This window comes from Triturus cristatus, chromosome 1_1 (genome assembly GCF_964204655.1).
Source record: "Triturus cristatus chromosome 1_1, aTriCri1.1, whole genome shotgun sequence".
NCBI lineage: Eukaryota > Metazoa > Chordata > Amphibia > Caudata > Salamandridae > Triturus > Triturus cristatus.
Genome location: NC_140579.1, coordinates 118,011,630 through 118,031,068, shown reverse-complemented (window position 1 = coordinate 118,031,068; position 19,439 = coordinate 118,011,630). Strand labels below are relative to the sequence as shown.

The 19,439-nt window shown below is 43.6% G+C and overlaps 1 protein-coding gene across 1 annotated transcript in view; it reads left to right on the top strand.

Annotated features, from left to right (window-relative positions):
- LOC146869715 (complement factor B-like) overlaps positions 1 to 19,439 on the top strand; it is a 315,575-nt gene that overhangs the window by 184,784 nt on the left and 111,352 nt on the right. The window contains exon 11 of the mRNA XM_085613166.1: positions 18,843 to 18,940. Within this exon, the coding sequence (XP_085469292.1) occupies positions 18,843 to 18,940 (98 nt within the window). The remainder of the gene's footprint in view (positions 1 to 18,842; positions 18,941 to 19,439) is intronic.

Sequence of the window (19,439 nt, the reverse complement as noted above, 5' to 3'; positions counted from 1 at the left end):
ATGCCACCAAACAGCCCTGCCCCGGCCGGGTACCTGGGGTGAGCATGAAGACACTAAGAAGTGTCCCCATGAGGGAGTACCGCCTAGCAAGAAAGTCTCAGGGCCGGACACATCCAGCGAAGTCACCACAGGCCTCAGCACCGCCTCGACCAATGCGGTGGGGCAGGGACGGGGGCACTCTCAAAGCTGGGACCTCACAGTGTCAACAGAATTAGGGGACAACTCCAGCCCCGGTGCGGTGATGATACTAATACGGATTATCCGTGAGATCCACCAAGATGCACAGTCCACCAAGCGTGTAGAGGGCAGGGCCTCACTTCCTGCCCAAATCTACCTCCACAGGTCCCAACTGGTACTCGCAGTACGAAGGCCCCTCACTGTTGGCGAGGTACGGGAACCCTAACACACCACCAATGTCCATGAGAGTATAGTCACAGCCACTGGCGTCAGTCGCTCCAAAGCGGGAAACCGCTGTGCGTGTTTTGGAAGGAGGACGTCCGGGGAGAATCTAGCCCACCACAAGCCACACCCGAACCTAGCCGGGCCGCCTTTCCAGGGAGCTGGGCCCCACCCTCGGTGACCGCTTCTACCAGCAGTCACGCTCATGCCCCCCTGCTCAGGCTGCTAGCGTAGGGAGTTGTGTGTGGCCCCTCCAGTGGACGTGGAGCACCAGCCAAAAGTTCTCTCCAGGTCATTGCGGGTAGGCGGCGAACTCCGGCAGCTGCGATGGCGGGCTCCACATGTGGCTTGCTGCACGGTCGACCCAAGCACTCCCTCTCACCTCCGATGCTCTCCAAGGCCGCAGGGCAGTTCCGCACGATGTCACAAGCAGGAAGAAATCTCCGCCGCTGGCCCCACCATCTGCCGGCTCAAATGCAGGTGAAGGCAATCTCGGACTCTCGTCCCCGGTCTCCAGGCGTGGTTACCGGGTGCTGGGCAGGACTCCGCATAACCACCTCGCAGCTCTGTAATCACTGCCAGTGCCAGTTCACGACTCCTCGTGCCAACTACCTCAGCGGCGATGAGGTGATCTCAATGCCCCTGGTTGAGCGAGGGGCCGAGGCACGAAACACATAGTCGCCAGGTCGCTCCGCAGCAGCGCCAGTCCGGCACAGTCCCCAACTTGAGGCCATGGCTCCACCTCCAGTTGCAGGCCTCGAACTTGTGCGCGGCATCTTCTACCCCAAAGCGCCGCACCGAGGGTGTTCACCAGCTAAGCGGGGGCCGCTGACCCCAGTGTTCAGTCCCGGACTGGATTCCAGCCCAGTATAGGCTGCAGTTGGCACAAACCTGATATTTCCCTGGACGGCTGGAGGGAGAGATGAGAGGACACATCTCACCTTGCCGCCATCTTTGCCACGCCCCATAACAGGCACTTTAAACCGACTCTATAATTTCTAATGAAGGGCCCATCAATTTGGGAAGGACTGCATTTAATCCATATTCTTCTGACCAGCAGTGGAGAGGAAAGAAATCTGTAAGGCGTATCATACGTTAAAGGGCTAATCTTCAGGTACTAGAGATCTGAAGGGGTTAGCTTCTGTTATTGGAGATCTGAAGGGGTTCACTTCAGTCAATTGAATTCTGAAGAGGTTTGCTTCAGTTATTGGTAATCTGAAGGAATTAGCTTCAGTGAATGGAAGGCGTTAGCTTCAGTTAATGGAGATCTGAAGGGGTTGGATTCACTTGTTAGAGAACCAAAGGGGTTAACATCAATTTCTGAAGGAATTAGCTTCAGTGAATGGAAGGCGTTAGCTTCAGTTAATGGAGATCTGAAGGGGTTGGATTCACTTATTAGAGAACCAAAGGGGTTAACATCAATTAATAGAGACAAGAAGAGGTAACCCTTTAGTCAATGAAGATCTGAAGGGGTTTGGTTCAGTTAATTGACATATGAGGGGTTAGCTTCAGTTAAGGAGGTTGAAAGTGGTTAGCTTCGGTTAAAGGAAATCCGAAGGAGTTAACTTTGGTTAATGGAGATCCGAGAGGTTAGCTTGATTTCATGGAGATCAGAAGGGGTTAACTTCAGTTAAAGGAGATATGACGGTGTTAGCTTTAATTCATAGAAATCTGAGGGGCTTAACTTCAGCTATTGGTGATCTGGAGGGATTTGTACCAGTTAATGGAGATCTGAGCAGGTGTTAGCTTCACTTTCTCTTACTGGTTGTTCTTGTAAATATTGCTAAAAAGGTCTAATGTGCTGCTGCTCATGAGAGAGATGCTGCTAATACCATAAGAGGCAAGATCTTTCAGGCTGTTTGTGGAGGGTTGGATTCAATCACCTGGCATTTCTGTTTTTTTAATCTTGTTTCTGCATGGTAAAATACTCATGCAAAGTCATAAATGAGAATATTTCTGACTTTGCCCAGCGACCCTGGGACTCTTCTTTTATATACATGAAAGTTAATGTGTAGTTGAAGGTAGACAACTCATTGTTAAACAGTTTGGTGGCACCTCTTCCAATTTATAGACATGCACAGCTTTACCAACATTTCCTCTAAGAGGAAAATCCCCATTTAAAAAGAAAGGCCCTAATACCACATTGTAGCACCAAGCTGAAGATATGTGCAACACTATTCCACATAACCTTTTACCTTCCCTCTGTATTAGGGAAAAATGCTGGGAAAGGGCACCAGTCAAGTCACAGGGTGAACATACCTATAAAAATGTGCTGTTTCTTGAAGAAGCCAGAAACTTCACTGACGTTTTTTCTTCTTCATTCAAAATCTTCAAGTTCCAGCTGCCTTTCTCTCCATTTCTTTCAACAGGGGAGGACATTTTTCACTGAAAATGCCATCTCTTTTTGTGAAATGCCCTTCATGTGGAAGACAAAATGCTACAACAGGCCATCATGCAGTGTGTATGTGATGTCTTCAAACCACACATTTAGTAAAATACTGCAGATTTTGTCAGAAAATGACAAAACATGCCCTCAAACATAGAGAGGGAATCAGGCTGAGGGAGAAGTTAGAAGACATCAGACTCCCACAAAAGATTTAAAGAGAGAAGTTGAAGAAAACATAATTGCCATCATTCTAAACACTCTCGTCACACCCACGAGCACGGGTGTACATCAAAACTATCAGCACAGACATGTTCGCAGTCAAGGAGTTCGATGGCACCTCAGACGTCAATGCCTCAGGTACAGACTCCTGTGGTTCCATCTATGCCGGTAGCGGTCACTCCTGCACTGAAGTCTCACCCTTCAATGTTGATTTTTTTCAATGCCATGACCCTCTACGAGTCTAGGTCAAGACCTCACGGTTTGTCATCAAGGAATTACAGATCGAATATACCGTCATTGAGATTGCTGTTGAGAAGATCCATGTCAAAGAGTGTTTTCTGCTTCAGTTTTCTCCATATCTGCACATGAAGCTGTTCCTTTGGAGCAAACTGACCCTCCAGTTCAAGAACCATTTGGACATTTGGACCTTCCCCCAAAGCCTTTCATGTCTACTGCTCCTCCAATGCCTCCATGGACTATGCTACTACAAGGTCAAGTTAAGGTCCCTAGGGCTGTATCTATGTCACCAGACCTTTTAGACCTCAAGCAATAACACCGGATCCACAAGAATCGGGTCCCCACTGTCCTCACTGGAGGAAGAGAACTACGACTTCACCCACAACTTCAGTGTCTCATATCACAGACTCCTTTACCTCTTGTCACCTACATCTCTAGCAGTATCACCAGTTAGAACACGTTCTTTTGATGACGTACTAACCTGACAAGATTTCCTGATAAGAGTAGCCCAAAAAACCTAAACATCTAAATGGAAGCGCCAAAAACAGCAGACTCTGTGATCATGGAGCCCTTAGAGCCCAGAGCCTCTCCAAGACCTAAACTTCTGTTGGTCCTAGTTTTGCAGAATTAGCTAAGGAAAATAATCTAAACAACGAGCAAAGGTAAAGCCAGCAATACCTAGACTTTCTAAAAAAAGTACAAACCAGCAGATAAGATCCCATTTACTTCAGACAAGAACGTAAACCTGATTCAGTCATAGTGTCTGCAGTCAAAAAATAGACATGCTTATTGAAAGATTAATCCCACCAGAGAAGAAGATGCGGTTTGCACAAAGATTTGGGGGTCGACCGCTTTGGCTTTTAAAACATAAAGTCCTAGGTAGATTTGACAGAGCGTTATGGGACTCTCTTCTTGCTTTCGCAAATGACCTACCTAAGAAAGGAAACAAGACTTTTTAGAAATCGTCCAAGAAGGACAGACAGACTGCAACCATTCCATTAGTGCTGGAATAGGTTCAACAGACTTAGCAGTGACTTCATACTGCCATGAGAAATTTCTACGCCAAGCCTCTTGGCTCAGGATCACTTTAAAACCATAGGCGCAGTTAAGGATCATAAATTTATTGTTCACTGTGCTAATTCTATCTGGTCCTCACACAGATAAGGAAATGGAATGCATGAAACATGAAATGGGGGACTTTAAAATTATTGGTTTGAAGGAAATTAAACAAATTACAAATCTCAATATAAAAAGAGGGATACTAGATACCAATGTAGACAGAGGGTTCTATTCCCCCAGTGGCAGGGGCGGCACCTTCGCTATGGCGGAGGAGCGTCCCCCCACTGCTTTCTCGCAGTGCGAGAAGCAAAAACATAAAATGGTAATACCTTTTGGTTATTATCATTTTATGTTTCCTTTGCGGGCGGGGCTGCTCTGCTAACAGAGCAGGGTAGCGGAGGAGTAGTTTGCCCACACCTAAGTGCGCAATGACTGTTTGGTCGGGCCCCTCGAGCCGCCCAAACTAGTCATGCGCACTTTACCCTTCTCCATGCAGGCTGCATTACAGCCTGCATGGAGAACATGCCCACCTCTCCAGCCCGTGGCTGAGCGCCGTGTCACGGCGGTCAGACCAATCACAACATTGCATTGCAGGGTTCTGATGAGCTAAGGGGAGGATGCCTGGCTGCCAGCTTCCTGATCCTGAAGTTGGAAGCAAGAGAGTAGGAGCAGAGACGTGGGACCCGGCGGCGGAAAGGTAAGTGTTTTTTATTTATTTATTTTTGCTCACTCCCTCCATTGCAATCCCCCCACGTGACCCCCCCTGCAGCCCCTGCCCCAGTGCCCGCCCCCCCACCCGCGAGCCGTGCCAGCCGCAACTGCTCAGTTGTCCTCTTACTCCCAATCTGAAGGTCAACAACATCGCCAATAGTCTCAATACCATCGGAGAAATGGTAGAGGAAGAGGTCAACAGCACCAACAACAGCAGAGATTGTATTCAAAATCTCGCTCACAGTCGAAGCTGTGAATGACCCCTCCTTCTTGTCTGTTACCCACTCCATTGAGAGGGAGTATTACAAACCATCTCACAAGCGTGGATAATAGTAACTACATACACAGCATCCGATCTGTCCATGTTCTTCAATTCAATGCCCCACCTACACTTCAATTCAATGCTCCACCTCCATCAATCACTCCAAAACCAGCACCAAAATACCAACTACAACTTTTGAATCAGGAAATACAACCCCTCCTCCAAAACAGTGCAATAGAACTCATTCCTCCTTCTCAAAGAGGAAAAAGCAATTGCCAGATAGTTCTTGGTACCCATGAAAGGTCCCAAACAAGAATTCAGAACTATTGCAATGTAAAGAAATAGTTCAAAAACAGAAAGATTCAGAAGGTTGTCTTTGCATCAAATCTATCCACAGCTTATGAAGGTAGACTTGATGTGTTCTGTGCTTCTGCAAGTTGTCTGTTTCCACATTCCTGTAAAAGCAAAATACAGAAATGCTCTCACCCTCTTGCAAATCAAGGTCCTACATCTGGACTGAAATTAGCTCTAAGGATGTTCTTTGAGTACATATCAGTAGTAGCCGCTCATCTCCGAAGGAAAATAATTTACATACTTGGACAACCGGTTTATCAAAGCATAATCTGCACATCAGACACAAAAGGACTTCAACATAAGTAAGAAACTATTACATCGCCTGGGGCTGCATATCAATGTAGACAAATCTGCATCAATTCCATTACAAATCCTCAGATACTTAGGAGCAACTCTATTCGCTAAATAGGAAGAAGTGTGTCCTTAAAGGGAGAGGGTACCTACCATTTTGTAAATATGTCACCAGTTAATATTCAAACCTTTTTCTTCTCGTCAGTTCTCTTTCCTGTTGGGGTCCATAGCCTCATGCATTTACGCATCTAGAGACGAGCAATGGTGACAATGCACGCCTCCACATAAGACCACTGCAACAATACCCAGAGGGTCATTGGTTTCAATGAAAACAAACTGAGAGGACAGACTGAGTCTTTCTATACAGGCGTCCAATTACTAAATTCAATCTTCTAAGAGGAATTCTCTTCCATTAGGAGTTCCCAACCCAAACGATTGTCACGTATACCTCTCTGACATGTAGGTAAGCTTATTTTCAAGATGTACTGGAAATTAAAGCAGTCCATTTAGCCCATAGAGCCATCCTACCAGTGTTGAAAATGAACAGAAATATAGTCCAAACAGACAATACCACAACAATGCATTTCCTCAAAAAATAAGGCAGCACTAGGTCCAAAATTCTATCACTAGAATCTCTATCAATTTGGCATTGGTTACTAGTGAGAGGGTTCTCGATCAAAGCAGTTCACCCATCAGGATGACAGAATTCTTAAGCCAATCTTCTAAGTAGGTGTTTTCAAGAAACTCACGATTGGGAATCGCAAGAAGAAGGCTTATCAGATAACTTCCAAGATTGGGGCTCCTAAATATAGATCTCTTTGAAACTGAAAGACGCGCAAAATGAATGTTATGCCTCTAGGACTTGGGATCCAAAATCTCTGATCAAGTGATCTGGAAAGGGTTTTACGCTGTTCCTCGGATCCAACTAATACAAGCAGTGTTAATCAAACTGAGACACTCTAATGCAACAATGATCTCAACAGGCCAGAATGAATGGCAAAGACAAAGCAATGGTGGTATTCAGAGCGTCTTCGCCTATATGTCAACCCCTACAAGAAGATGATGTGCTAACAAAACCTGCTCTCTAGAATGCAAGGACATATTCTCTACCCCAACATACTCTCACTGAATTTGGGAGCATGGCTTCTGAAATCATATAACATGGCGATTTGAATTTACCACCAGACAGTATGAACATTCTTAAGGAGGCCAAATGCCTATCCATCAGATCATCATATGCATTAAAATGGTAAAGATTTGTTTTAAATGATGGTCATGAGTCTATTATGTGCCAACACATTGTTGTGCCTTATTTGCTTCATCTGGCCAAGTTTAGGCTACAAGATTCTTCAATTAAAGTTCATATTGTTGCTATTAGAGCTTATAAAAAAGGACCTTCCCAGAACCCATTCTTTACCATTCCAGTACTTAAAGACTTTTTAGAAGATTGAAGAAGACTTTTCCTTTAATCAGACCACCACCACCTTCTTGGAAACTGAATCTGGCCTATGCATAAGGCCTCATTGCATCACCTTTCCATGAAGGTAGATTTTTTAGGAGCAATTGCCTTGCAATAAGAGGCAGTGAAATTCAAAGTCTTTCAGCAGCCAAGCCTTAATACTGTTTTTCATAGCAATAGGGTAGTCCACAGAACATACCCTTCTTTTCTACTTGAAGTAGTATCGGATTTTCATACAAATAAAATTATGCCTTTGTCAGTATTATTCTCCAGATGAAAGGTCTTTATAACAACTAGATGTTAGAAGGGTTCTGATGTTTTATTGAGATAAAACAAAGTAAAAAAATCAGCTGTTTGTTAACTATGGGCCGTTTTGGACCTGTATAGCTTCTTTCATGCAATCCATTGCTAGATGGATAGTTTCTTTGATTTCATGTTCAACTAGACAATAAACAACTCCCAGGGAAAAACAGAGCACATTCTACACAGAAACGCAGTATCTGTTGTTCGGTTAAGAAATGTACTCTTAATAAAAATTTGTAAAGCAGCTACCTGAAATTCTCCCTAACCATTGTTGTTTGGATGAAGAATCAAGACCTGATACACTACTAGGTGAATCAGCTTGGGTAACTTTTAGTTCTGTGTTAGTTACCCATAGTCAATTTTATTATTTTTTCATATTATTCAGCATGTTGACAACCGCATATTAGATATATCCTTGCTATTATATTTTGAGTTATGACTTTCAGTGAGGATTCTACTATGCAAAAGAAAATATTACTTATTTATAATCCTGGTAGTGCATCGTAGCTTGATACTAAAGCCTCAATATTGTTTTAATAGGTTATAATTTTAGAGTGGAAGTTATGATTTTATATTTTGTACAGTACATGTCATTTTAGGATGGGCTATTGTGGCAAAAGTAAAAGCAACCTGTAAGCTTACAGTTTACAAGTCCTCTAAAAACATCTATGTTGGCTTTATTTGTAATTGGTGAACTTAGTAGAACTATCCTGAAAGTTTGACAGCTTTTTCATTCACTGACAATCTGAGAAAGGGAAATACGTTAACAACTGTTCACTTACTAAAATAAAATCCACAAAAAGTACAATATCATTCAGTGAAAAGTGACACCCGATGACATTAATTTTCAGTTTTGTTAAACCATCTATAGAACTTGGGTATAGCAGGCACAAGATGTGAGAAGGTTTTTTCCATTGATGGAGGATCTTCAATTCACTGATCACAGTTAGATTTCCAGCTTCCGAACGTAAGCCTTAGCTGGTGGCAATTCTGAAGGAGTATGGGGAATGATGTTCGCCTTTAATGATGACAGTGAGTATTAGACTAGCTCCCCGTGATCGATGAACATGTTTAGGATTTGGATATGCAAGTGGTTGACAGAACTGAGTTATTACCTGAATTACAAAATGTTCACGAAAACCCCATACTGTTCTATATATGAGAATGTATGAATGTAGTGTTTGTGAAGGTGTAAAATGAGAGGGTACTACCAAATATAACAGGTTTGATTATCCACTGTTTTCCTCGGCTTTGATTTAATTCAAAGGTTTCTATATGCATTGACATTAATCTTAACAGATGATGTACAGAACACAGTTTAGTAGATACTTGTTTCACCCTGTGGATGAATCATACATTGATGGGTTTTCTCAAGGCTTTTGAAACAAAACTTGATTGCATTTAATGGTCTTTTCCCATATGCTCCAGTTGTTCTGGAGCAATCAGGTGGAGTGTGTGGACCTGCTCCGATACTTCATATGTTCAGTTGAATTACAAGGAAAGAGGTCACCTCCAGGGTGAAAGGATTATACACAGCACTACATTATAAAGGCAACATAAATGTTCAGTGTCAAGAAGTGTATGGAGCCCTAGAGGAAAGAACTGTTGTGCGCATCACATCTGTGAGAGGAGAGTGAGAAGGCCTATAATGAGCCAGCAGATTTAGACCACAGTGAAATGTAGGGCCTCATTCAGGGAAAGATGAATGAATGAATTATTAAGCACAACAATTGCTCTGAGGCGTCTTGGCGTTCTGTGAATCTACAATCAGTGAAACCTCAATTGTCAGTTTGCTGAACCAACAGCCAGGTTTTCACCAATTTCCTGAATACAGAAAGTGAGGGGGCAGCCTTCAGACAATAAGGGAGGCGGTTCCAAAGTTATGCCGTAGACCTGAAGAAACCTCTGCTACCTCAAGATGACCGTTTGAACAATGGCACCACTAATTGCATGGCAGAACTGGAGCGAAGAGTCCTGCCAGGCCCATACCATCTCAGATTCTGCCTGAAGTATTTAGGGCCCAGCCCATGAAAAGTCTTATAGGCTGCACATAGGGCCTTAAAGATGATATGTTATTTTACCGGCAACCAGTGCAATGTACTAATCGCCGCTTTCGCAGGGTGGAATTTAGGGATTTTCAGAAGAAAACACATAGCAGCATTTTGAAGGCTTGGAAGTTAATTTGAAGAACCCTTGGGCAAATCTAAGTAGATACTATTGCAATAATCTAATCTGGCCAAGACCAGTGCGATGACCACCATTTTTAAAAGATCAAAAAGTATACATTTTTCGATTTGTTCGATTACTCTAAGTGCCTGCAAAAAAGAAGACAAACTAACCTTATTGACTTGATTTTTATATTTCAGTTTGTCGTCAAGCAGCACTCCAAGAGGTTTTACCTTTTTACCAGAAGCTGGAAGTGAGCCTAGATCAGATGGCCACCATGCTGGGGACCAGAATGAAGTGTTGTTCCCAAAAAGAATGACCTCTGACTTAGATGAATTAAGTTTGAGACAGCTGCAGTTCCTCCAGTCACTTAGCACACGTATACAATTCCTGAATAGATCGCTTGAGTGGACATCATTTTTTTAAAGCGATACTACTATCAGAGTATCATCAGCATAAGTTGCTAATGATGAATCAAATGATTTTATGAGTGCAGGCAAAGGTGTTACATACAGGTTGAACCGCATTGGACTCAACGATGGACCTTCGGGAACTCCACAGGACAAATATTAGGGTTCTTAGGTGAACTCTTCTAAAGACACCAATTAAAGCCTTCTGGAGAGAAATGACTGCAGCAGTGCCAACGTCGGGCCATCTATTCCAAGGCTGTGGTCAACCAAAAGATCATGGTTGACCGTATCAAAAGGCTGCTGACAGATCTAGTAAGATGAGGGCGGAATTTCCACCCCCATCTTGTGCTACTCTAATTTCCTTGGTGGCCACTATCAGTGTTGATTCCATGCTCCGACCCTGTTTAAGGCAAACTGAGTATCGTTGAGGAGCTGATTGTTATCTAAGAAGTGAGCAAGTTGCTCATTCATCAGTTTCTCCACCAGTTTGGTTGGATAACAAGCCTGGAAATTTGTCGACAATTATTCAGTTCCAACATTTAGGTTGGGTTTTGTTAATAGCGGGAGGACTCAAGCCGACTTCCAATGGGTAGGAAAAAGTCCTGTCTCGAACATAGCATTAAAAATCTTGGCCATGTATGGTGCTACTGCCTCTGATGTTCACTACGCTCTTCGTGTAGGACGCTGGTCCTGGGGGGATCCGGATTTAATATTCTAACTGATGTTTTTTTGTCGATCTACTGTGGGAGCCTCAAAATGACAAAAGCCTGCATTTCCAGAAATCACCTCAAGTGACCAAATGTTATTATGGCATCCAGAGCCATTAGCAGTAAATGTATTACAATTATGAATTACTTTCTCCTGATAAAACTCTGCTAATGAATCACAAAACTCCCGGTTATTTGCCGCTGTGTTACTTGCCAATGGCGAAGTCCATTTTTTAATAGTCTGAAAGCGAGTCTTAGTTGAGTCAGTTCAGTTCATAAACTTTATTCGACAGTTTAAAAAACGTCATAAAAGTACACAGATAAAATCATACATGTGACATTACACAGGGAAAGTACATATCATCATGGGTTGTTTTCAGGACATACAGAAGTCAGCAGTACAAAAAAAAAAAAAAAAAAAAAATTGCTAAAAAACCATACTTTTTCTTGCAGCAACAGATTTCAGGATAAAAGTTGCTATAAAAAAACACAAATCCGGGCTAGCAAGTGAAAATAACAATTTCATGGCATTTGAAGTAGAAGACACGGAATATTTTTTAAATAACGGTTTCAAGTAAACAATACGTAGGGCTTTATAAAGGGGGCAGATTAACATAAAATGAAGGGTACTTTGCTTGGTTAGTTCATCACATGGACAGGCAGATGTTGTATAATTTTTCATTTTTGGAAAGGCCACAAGGTTGTGGACAATACCAAGTCTAAGTCTGGATAGGACGAATTGGTGAGATTGCCTGTAGATTATTTTGAGATAGATAGGCAAACCAGGACCCTCGTTTGCATTGGAGGAATAGAAAGCATGGGTTGAGTAGTTACTTGTGTCTGCTTTCCGTTTAACGAATTTTACCCTCATAAATTCCTCTTTCACCTCCTTTTTGGATAAAGTGGTTACAATCTCGGGATCTTTGCGTACATCCAAATCAAAGAGTTCTCTAAAAGTAGTGGTCACATACTTTATCCATGGTATATTCTTGAAATTATCCAAAGACAGACAATCTTTGATAATGCTCTTTGTGAAACTTGTTTCGTCCTTCAGCCAAATGGACCTCCATACCAGGAGGGGTCTCAATTCGATTAAATCGGCTATATGGTCCAACCTTAGTTCCTCGTGGACCAGGTAGTTAGATGCCGATGAGGGTAAACAAAGTAGCCGTTTCAAAAACAAATTTTACAGAATTTGTAAGTCTTTGTTACACCCGTACCCCCATACCCCTGAACCATAAAGTGCTATTGATGAACATCTGTGTCTATAAATATTTAGCATTGCTGGAATCCGTCGGCTGCCCAGTTTGTTGGCAAATCGGAAGACACCTAGTGTAGCCTTCCCCAACCTGGCTTTTATGTTAATGTGTTCAGGTGTCCATGAGCCCCGACTGTTAAAAGTAATGCCCAGATAACAGAAGTTATCTACAACCTCAATTCTGTTATCTTTAAAATAGAAAGACTTGGGGTGATTCACCTTTTTGCCACAGACCATAATGAATGTTTTAGAATTGTTAATTTTGAGTTTCTTGCCCTGGATAAAATCATAAAAACAGTTCATTAGCCGCTGTAGGCCGATTGGGGTTCTAGATAATAAAACGGTGTCGTCCGCATATAACAACACTGGAATTGGTAGGCCACCTGCTTGTGGTGCATCTGCTTGGACCTGTTTTAATTCTTGTTCCATAGAATTAATAAAAAGGGAGAAAAGCAAGGGGGCCAATACGCACCCCTGCCTAATGCCTGATTTTACCATAATCTTTCTCGTACACTCTCCTGCTGGTCCATATCGTATCTGAGTGGTAAGGTTGGAATATAACCTAGCTAAGAAATGGATAATAGCTGGGGGAGCTCCCATATCGAGAAGGGTTGTCCACAACAGGGAATGGTTCACCAGGTCGAAGGCACTAGAGAGGTCCGCAAAGCAAAGAAATAAGGAGACCGATTTGACCTTGGTATATTTACCTATTAAAAGGTTGAGGTTAATGCACTGGTCAATGGTCCCCAAACCCTTTCTAAAGCCATATTGGGATTGTGCCAGGATATTGTTATTGGTCGCAAACTCCTCCAGGCGTAGTAGTAGTACCCGGCTCATGATTTTAAGGGAGGAGTCTAAAAGGGAGATGGGACGGTAGTTTTTGGCCTCCCCTCTATCTCCCTTCTTAAAAATCGGGATAATAACGGATTCACTCCAGGTTGCCGGGGTGGAGAGATCAGTGGCAGCATTAAAGACCTGGGTCAATAGGGGGCTCCAAAGGGCCAGATCATGTTTGTAAAGATCTATCGGGACCCCGTCAGGTCCCGGGGCTTTACCTCCTTTACTAGAATTAATTGCCGTGACTACTTCTCGGAAGGTGATTCCCAAAGTCTGCGGGGTCAGCTGGGGATTCATACAGATTTTATCATAAGACTCCTCAGGGGGGTCAAATATTCCTGAAAAATATCGGACCCAGCTATCTTCGCTTACTAATGCGGTAAGTACTGGGAAATCTTCTTTCTGGAGGAATGGGGCATTAATCGTACTCCAAAACTATTTACAATCCCGGAGAGCTGCGGCACAATCCAGATTGTCCCAGGCTTGTTCCCGGAGTTCGTTTTTCCTGCGTTTAAGTTCAATGTTATAATTGGACCGCAAGGTTTTAATCACTTCCCTGTCTCTTGGAAGATTGGATAGTGCTTGCTTAAGGGTTTTTAGCGCTGTTGTACAGGCTTGGTCGAACCAGCCAACCTTATCCCGTCTAGAATTCATCTTATTGTTAGTAAAAATTCTATTAATAATAGTGCCTAGATCCTCAAAATCCGCTATAATACCCTTAGGGAGGGCATTGACTTCCAGACAGCGAAATATCTGCCTGGAACCACCTACCACAACTGCACTATGTAGTTTTTCTGATTTTTCTGTGCACCACTTTATCCGGGTTCCATTAGGCCTACTTGGGACAATATTGTCAACAACCCTGCCTGTAGGCGTAATTCTGAGGCCCCAGATAAGAATAGACATAGTTAGGGCATTATGATCGCTCAGGCAATAGTCCTTAATTATTGGCACTGTGCAGAATGGCATCAAAAGGGTTGAAATCAACAAATGGTCAATAACCGACTCAGTATCCCTCCCTTTAAACGTGGGAACAATGTTGCCCTTTTTATCAAGAGCTGGTTGGTGAATAACTAAATCAAATTTTAACAGAAGACCATTAAGGGAAGTCCCATATGGGGTGTGTTGAAAATGTGCTAAATACTCCCCCGAATCCCCATCAAACCCACAAACTGGGGTTTGAGAGTGCGGGCACGTTCTGATATTGAAGTCCCCTCCCCATATGATGTCATAAGATGTGTGGGATTTATTACAGATTTTATTTAGGAAGGCTTCCAGTTCGTCCACAACCAGGGTGCTGGTCGGATCAAATGTGTTATTGTAATGATTGATCAGTAAAGTGTTCCTACCCTTTTTGGATTGTAATTCCAGGATTTGTGAATGTGTGCCAACAGTAGAATACGAACCTACAGTTATCGGGAGATCAACTGATATAAGAACAAGCAGACCCCCTTTAGCCCTCCCCATAGCAGATTCCTGGGCAACACAGTTATAAGAAACAAAACCATCAAAATGAATGTCTAAAGTGGACCATGTTTCCTGTAAACATAGAATATCAAACCCAAGGATAAGTTCCCTCCACCCTAGAGCCGAAGCTCTCTGACGCCAGCCAGCTATATTCCAGCTCGCCATGGAATACCCTTGATCACTTGGGGTGGATATCTCTTCCAAGGGAGAAATCATTGTACATCCCCTATCAGCAATAGCCTCATCGAGTGGTGGAAGGTGGACTTCAGTTGGTTTATCGAGAGTTAAGGGGGTCAGATCGAGTAGATCAGAAGTTATTTTGCCAACCGTTACTGGTAAGGTATAATACTCCACAGTAGCCCCGCTATCGACAGGATTAGTCTCGATGGGTAGAGGGGGAACAGTGGTGGAAGCACTGGGTAGTCAGTCGACTCCCTCTAGCCCATCGAGACAACTATATCGATTATAATCCCAGAAGGTGTTCTGCGGGGGCTGAAATGGGGGCAATCTGGGGTATCTTGGGCAAAAAGGCCTTCCCCTACGTTCAACCCTAGTCCATTCATTGCTTTCATCATAGTACATGGGGTTAATGGGTGGGGGGAAGAAAAAGGAGACAGGGAGAGTCTGGATAGTGGAATCTAATGACCTATTAACACCCGCACATATGTAAGACACAGTACGTGGGTCTCTAAAACTGACAGTGATACAGTCTCCCTTAATGGATTTAGGGGTTTTACCAATCCATGGTACCCTCCTCACCATGATGACTTCATTGTGCAGGTGTGCCGGTAAGGGTCGGTTCCAATTAAGCCATTTTATGACTTGGTTTTTAAGGGAGTTAAAGGTTTCGGTTTCACCCCTATCTAATGGAGGTGCTCCTGCCAGAATTACCATGAACCGGTTGGCCTCCGGTGGTAGGTCAGGCCGTCTAATTCTTGGAGTTTTGAGGTCTTCAGGTGGGGGCCCTTGGGTATCGATAGACAAAAGTGCGGGTGGGATATGCGAACCTGGGGGGGGGGGCTTGGATATTCTGAGAGGCAATTAGGCTAACAGAGCTAGGAACTTGGGGATCATGTTGGATGCTTGTGGACGTTGAAACAGGAATTTGGGGCACAGTAGTAGGAGGGATAATTTGGGGGGCAGGCATGCTAGGAGGGAGACCAGAACTATTAGGCTTGGAGGAGTTAGCTAAAAGTATAGCGGTTGATTTCTCTATATTAGACATTCTAAAATCAAGCCTATCTAGTTTGGCCTCTAAAGGAAAAATAATCGATTTTAGTAGGGTTGCTATTTTATCCATGGAGATATCGTTACTAGGTAAACTCCCTCCACCTTCGGAATTCAACAATGCAGATACTCCATCTATTCTAGCTGTTTTAGATGCCCTCCCGTTATTTTTACCTTTATTGTAATACTGTCTCTTCCGTTTCTTAATAGCCCCTTCTTTTCCCCCCTGAGTTGTAAGAAGGGTAGAATTTCCATCATTTACAGAGGTAAGGGAAACATTTGCACAATCGGAGACATGGCTAGAATCAGCAATGACGATGGAGGGATTAGATATAACAACAGAGTCTACACTTAGCTGGGGGGCAGAATCGGGAAGTAAAAGTTGGGCATCCACCACAGGCAAGCAGTCAGTAGGTCTTTCAGGAGTTTTGGCCTTAGCAAAAGGGCCCATACTGGAACGTTTGAGAGACATTAGTTCCTTGGACAATCGTTTCTCCAGGGTGACAATTTCTTTGTCAATAATATTGTTAGCCCTAGTAAGAAACTTCTCCATACCTCCTGCGGCAGATTGTGATCCTCCAGCCAACAGGGATTTGCTCCTGGTTTCGCGTCCGACCATGATCCACAGGAAATCAGGCAGCAGGAGGATTCAGGGGGGTAGCCCGGTCCGGTCACTACCGGTCACGAACGGGCACAAACGGGCCCGCTCTTGGCCCGGTCTTGGCCCGCTTCTTCGTCCGCGCGCGTCCCGCGTACGCGTTCCAGGCGTGGTTGAAATAGAGGAGGAGAGAGGAGAGAAGGGGGCGGGAAGAGGAACCAGGTGCGCGCGGTGGACGGCGCTAGCACTTCTGGACCTCGCAGTCCCGCTCCCACGGCAGATTGTAGTCCAGGCTCTCCCCCTGCCGAGGTGACCGAGCCGATGTGCTCCCAGGTCTCAGGATATGCTAATGAAGATGCTCCGCAGCAGTACTAGCCCCCAATGCGTCCACGAGTGAGCAGAGCAGCAATTCACACACAGCACGAGCGGCACCCTTAGTTGAGTCACTTGCTGATTTTATTTAGCCCGAATAATATGCTGATTTGGCAGCAAAAGAAAGCTTTTTGTATTTTGCTATGCATCATTTATACTTTTCTTTTTCTATCAGCTCAAAGGTTCTACGCCATTTCCACTCCTGCCTTTGACATCTTTGTCTGGATGCTCTAAGTGTCTCATCAAGCCACAGTTGCGACACATTCTTGATGTTATTTGCCCTGACTTTGGCAGGGGCAATGACATCGAGGGCGGGATTAAGCCAATTAGAATAATCCACCGCCATCTGGTCAGGATTGTGTGAAGTTTCTGGCAGCAATGTTATAATTAGCAATATTTGGGGCTTGTACCTTGTGCCAGGCTCAGCCTAAAGACTTCTTATCACACAGTGGAGTAAGAGGCTTTTCCTGAAGCCTCATCTCCTAGAAGATTGCATGGAGATTCGACCAAGTCAATGGAAGTAGGAAAGAGTTTCGAATACCTGGATTATTTGTAAATATCCCATCAAGTGTGGGCTGCTAACAATCTGGGAGTGTCAAAAACATGTTAAGGTATCTAAAAGGCGCTCCAAGTCTGAATCCAGCTTATTTTCCAGATGGAAACTGATAGCGCCCAATACCGTAACATCAGATTTCAGAATAGGATATTCCGGGAGCGAGCTCATCTTATCAGAAAAAGCCACCCTAGGCCCAGAAGGGTGATAAATGAGGAGTCTATCAAACAATTGAGCATTAACATGCTCACCATTGAAAAACAACGCCTCAAGTCTGTTCACAGTAGCAGGTGTCAAGATAGCTTAGAAATGGTCCCAATAATCCGCTGCCAACCCTCCTCCCCTTTGACCAGGTCTATCTAGGCAACACTAGAATAGACAGTAGGAACTGCCGCAATGAGCTTCGGGCCAGACGTATCATCATGTCAGGTTTCCGTAATGAGAACCAGGTCCACTTGATGTACCGTTAAGAGCTCAGAAAATTAAAAATGGTGCTTAATCAAGGACATAGTATTCATCAGAATACATTTAATACCAGAGTTCTCAGCTAACCCTTTAACCCTATACTCCCGATGGTAATAGGATATCCATCTAAATATATGAAATATCCAATCAGCCACTGCATCCTCCATCTGGTTTAGAGCTTGGGAGATTCTGGTTTTCCCAGTGGTGATGGGAAACCAAGTGCAGCTTACATAGTGGAAGCCTTCTACCTTTTGTCAGATTTTGGTTTTCCAAGCCCAGGTTCACCTTGCACACCACACTCACCATGCTGGTCCTGGAAAGGAAAATGTTAAATGTTAAAACAACGTCCCCCAGGCGCTGGGAGAAAACAACATGCTCATCATGGGGCTTGACCTTTCATGTTCCAAAGAAATACTTCTGCTTTGAGAGTTTATCTTTGGAAATAAAAGAAACCCATACTGGTCCACCATAGCTATTGGATTGACACTGGTGGGCACTGATTTCACTGAAGTGGCTCTTGTCAGGCAATCAGGAATGGCTTTGGTCAGATACCCCCGCAGTTGATGGGATGGAAGCGTGACCTTGACTGGTGCCAAAGGGCCTAAGAAACGGTGTACAAAAGTAGGGGGTGTGCTAAAAAATGGAAGAAAGTGTGGGCGCCCTGGCGGAAATACATAGAATCTCGGGCAGTCATGGAGGGGTAGGGGGGATGGGAATTGCTGATTGTCCCTGTTGTTCCCTCATGATTATCTTCCTGCTGATTATTGTGATATCTCCAAATGTGCACTGTTGGCACTACTTTGTACTGTATGGTCTCATGAGCATTGTTAATAAAAAGATTTAAAAAAAAAAAAAAGGAATGGCTTTGGTGTCAGGAACTGAGCCCGTGAGAAAACTTTGAGGGCCCACCATACTCTTACATACTCTACATTAAGTTCATATTGTGTTGGTGAAAAGGTCAGAAGATGTTTTGAGAGTGAACTGGTGACATACTAGCTGTATCCTGTTGGGTATGCAGTGCACCACTTGTTCAGCATCTTTAAATATTGCCTCTATCTTGCCTCCATTTTAATATAATTTTCCTTTTTTCACCCATACACAGATGAAAGGGCTGCCATGAACATGTGTGGAATGGGGAAACAGTATAAGGAGGCACACCCTGAGGAAAAGAACCCATGGCTTGTCTCCATCGCAATTACTGTGAGTGCAGAGCTATCTACTGTATTCGTTGTGCCCGCGAGTACAATGCATATTAAAATAGGCAAATGTTGGGCACTTTATAATATGCACACTAACCTAAAATGTCTTTTGGCATTGATGGCAGACTTGTAAAAGATATTTATCTTCATTACTAATGTCTGTAATTATCAATCACGTAAAGATCATAATCTTTATATATAGAACAATAATAGTTAATACTATTTTGATGCATCAGCGTGGAAGATCCCACAAAGCCCCAATGAAGTCTAAGTAAGAATGCCTCACGAAACATGTGTCGAGAGTACTCTTGACAGCGTGTTTACTGAAGTGCTAAATCTTGGACTTGCAGATATTATTGATACTAATCCCTGAGGAAGTATAGGCGAGAATGTGTGACGAAACACGTTTTGGCTAGACGTATTAAAGGAAATGAAAGAAAAGACCTTGCACACTTTTTGGAAGACTCTACGTGTGGTCTTTGATTCTGCTCACAGTGACT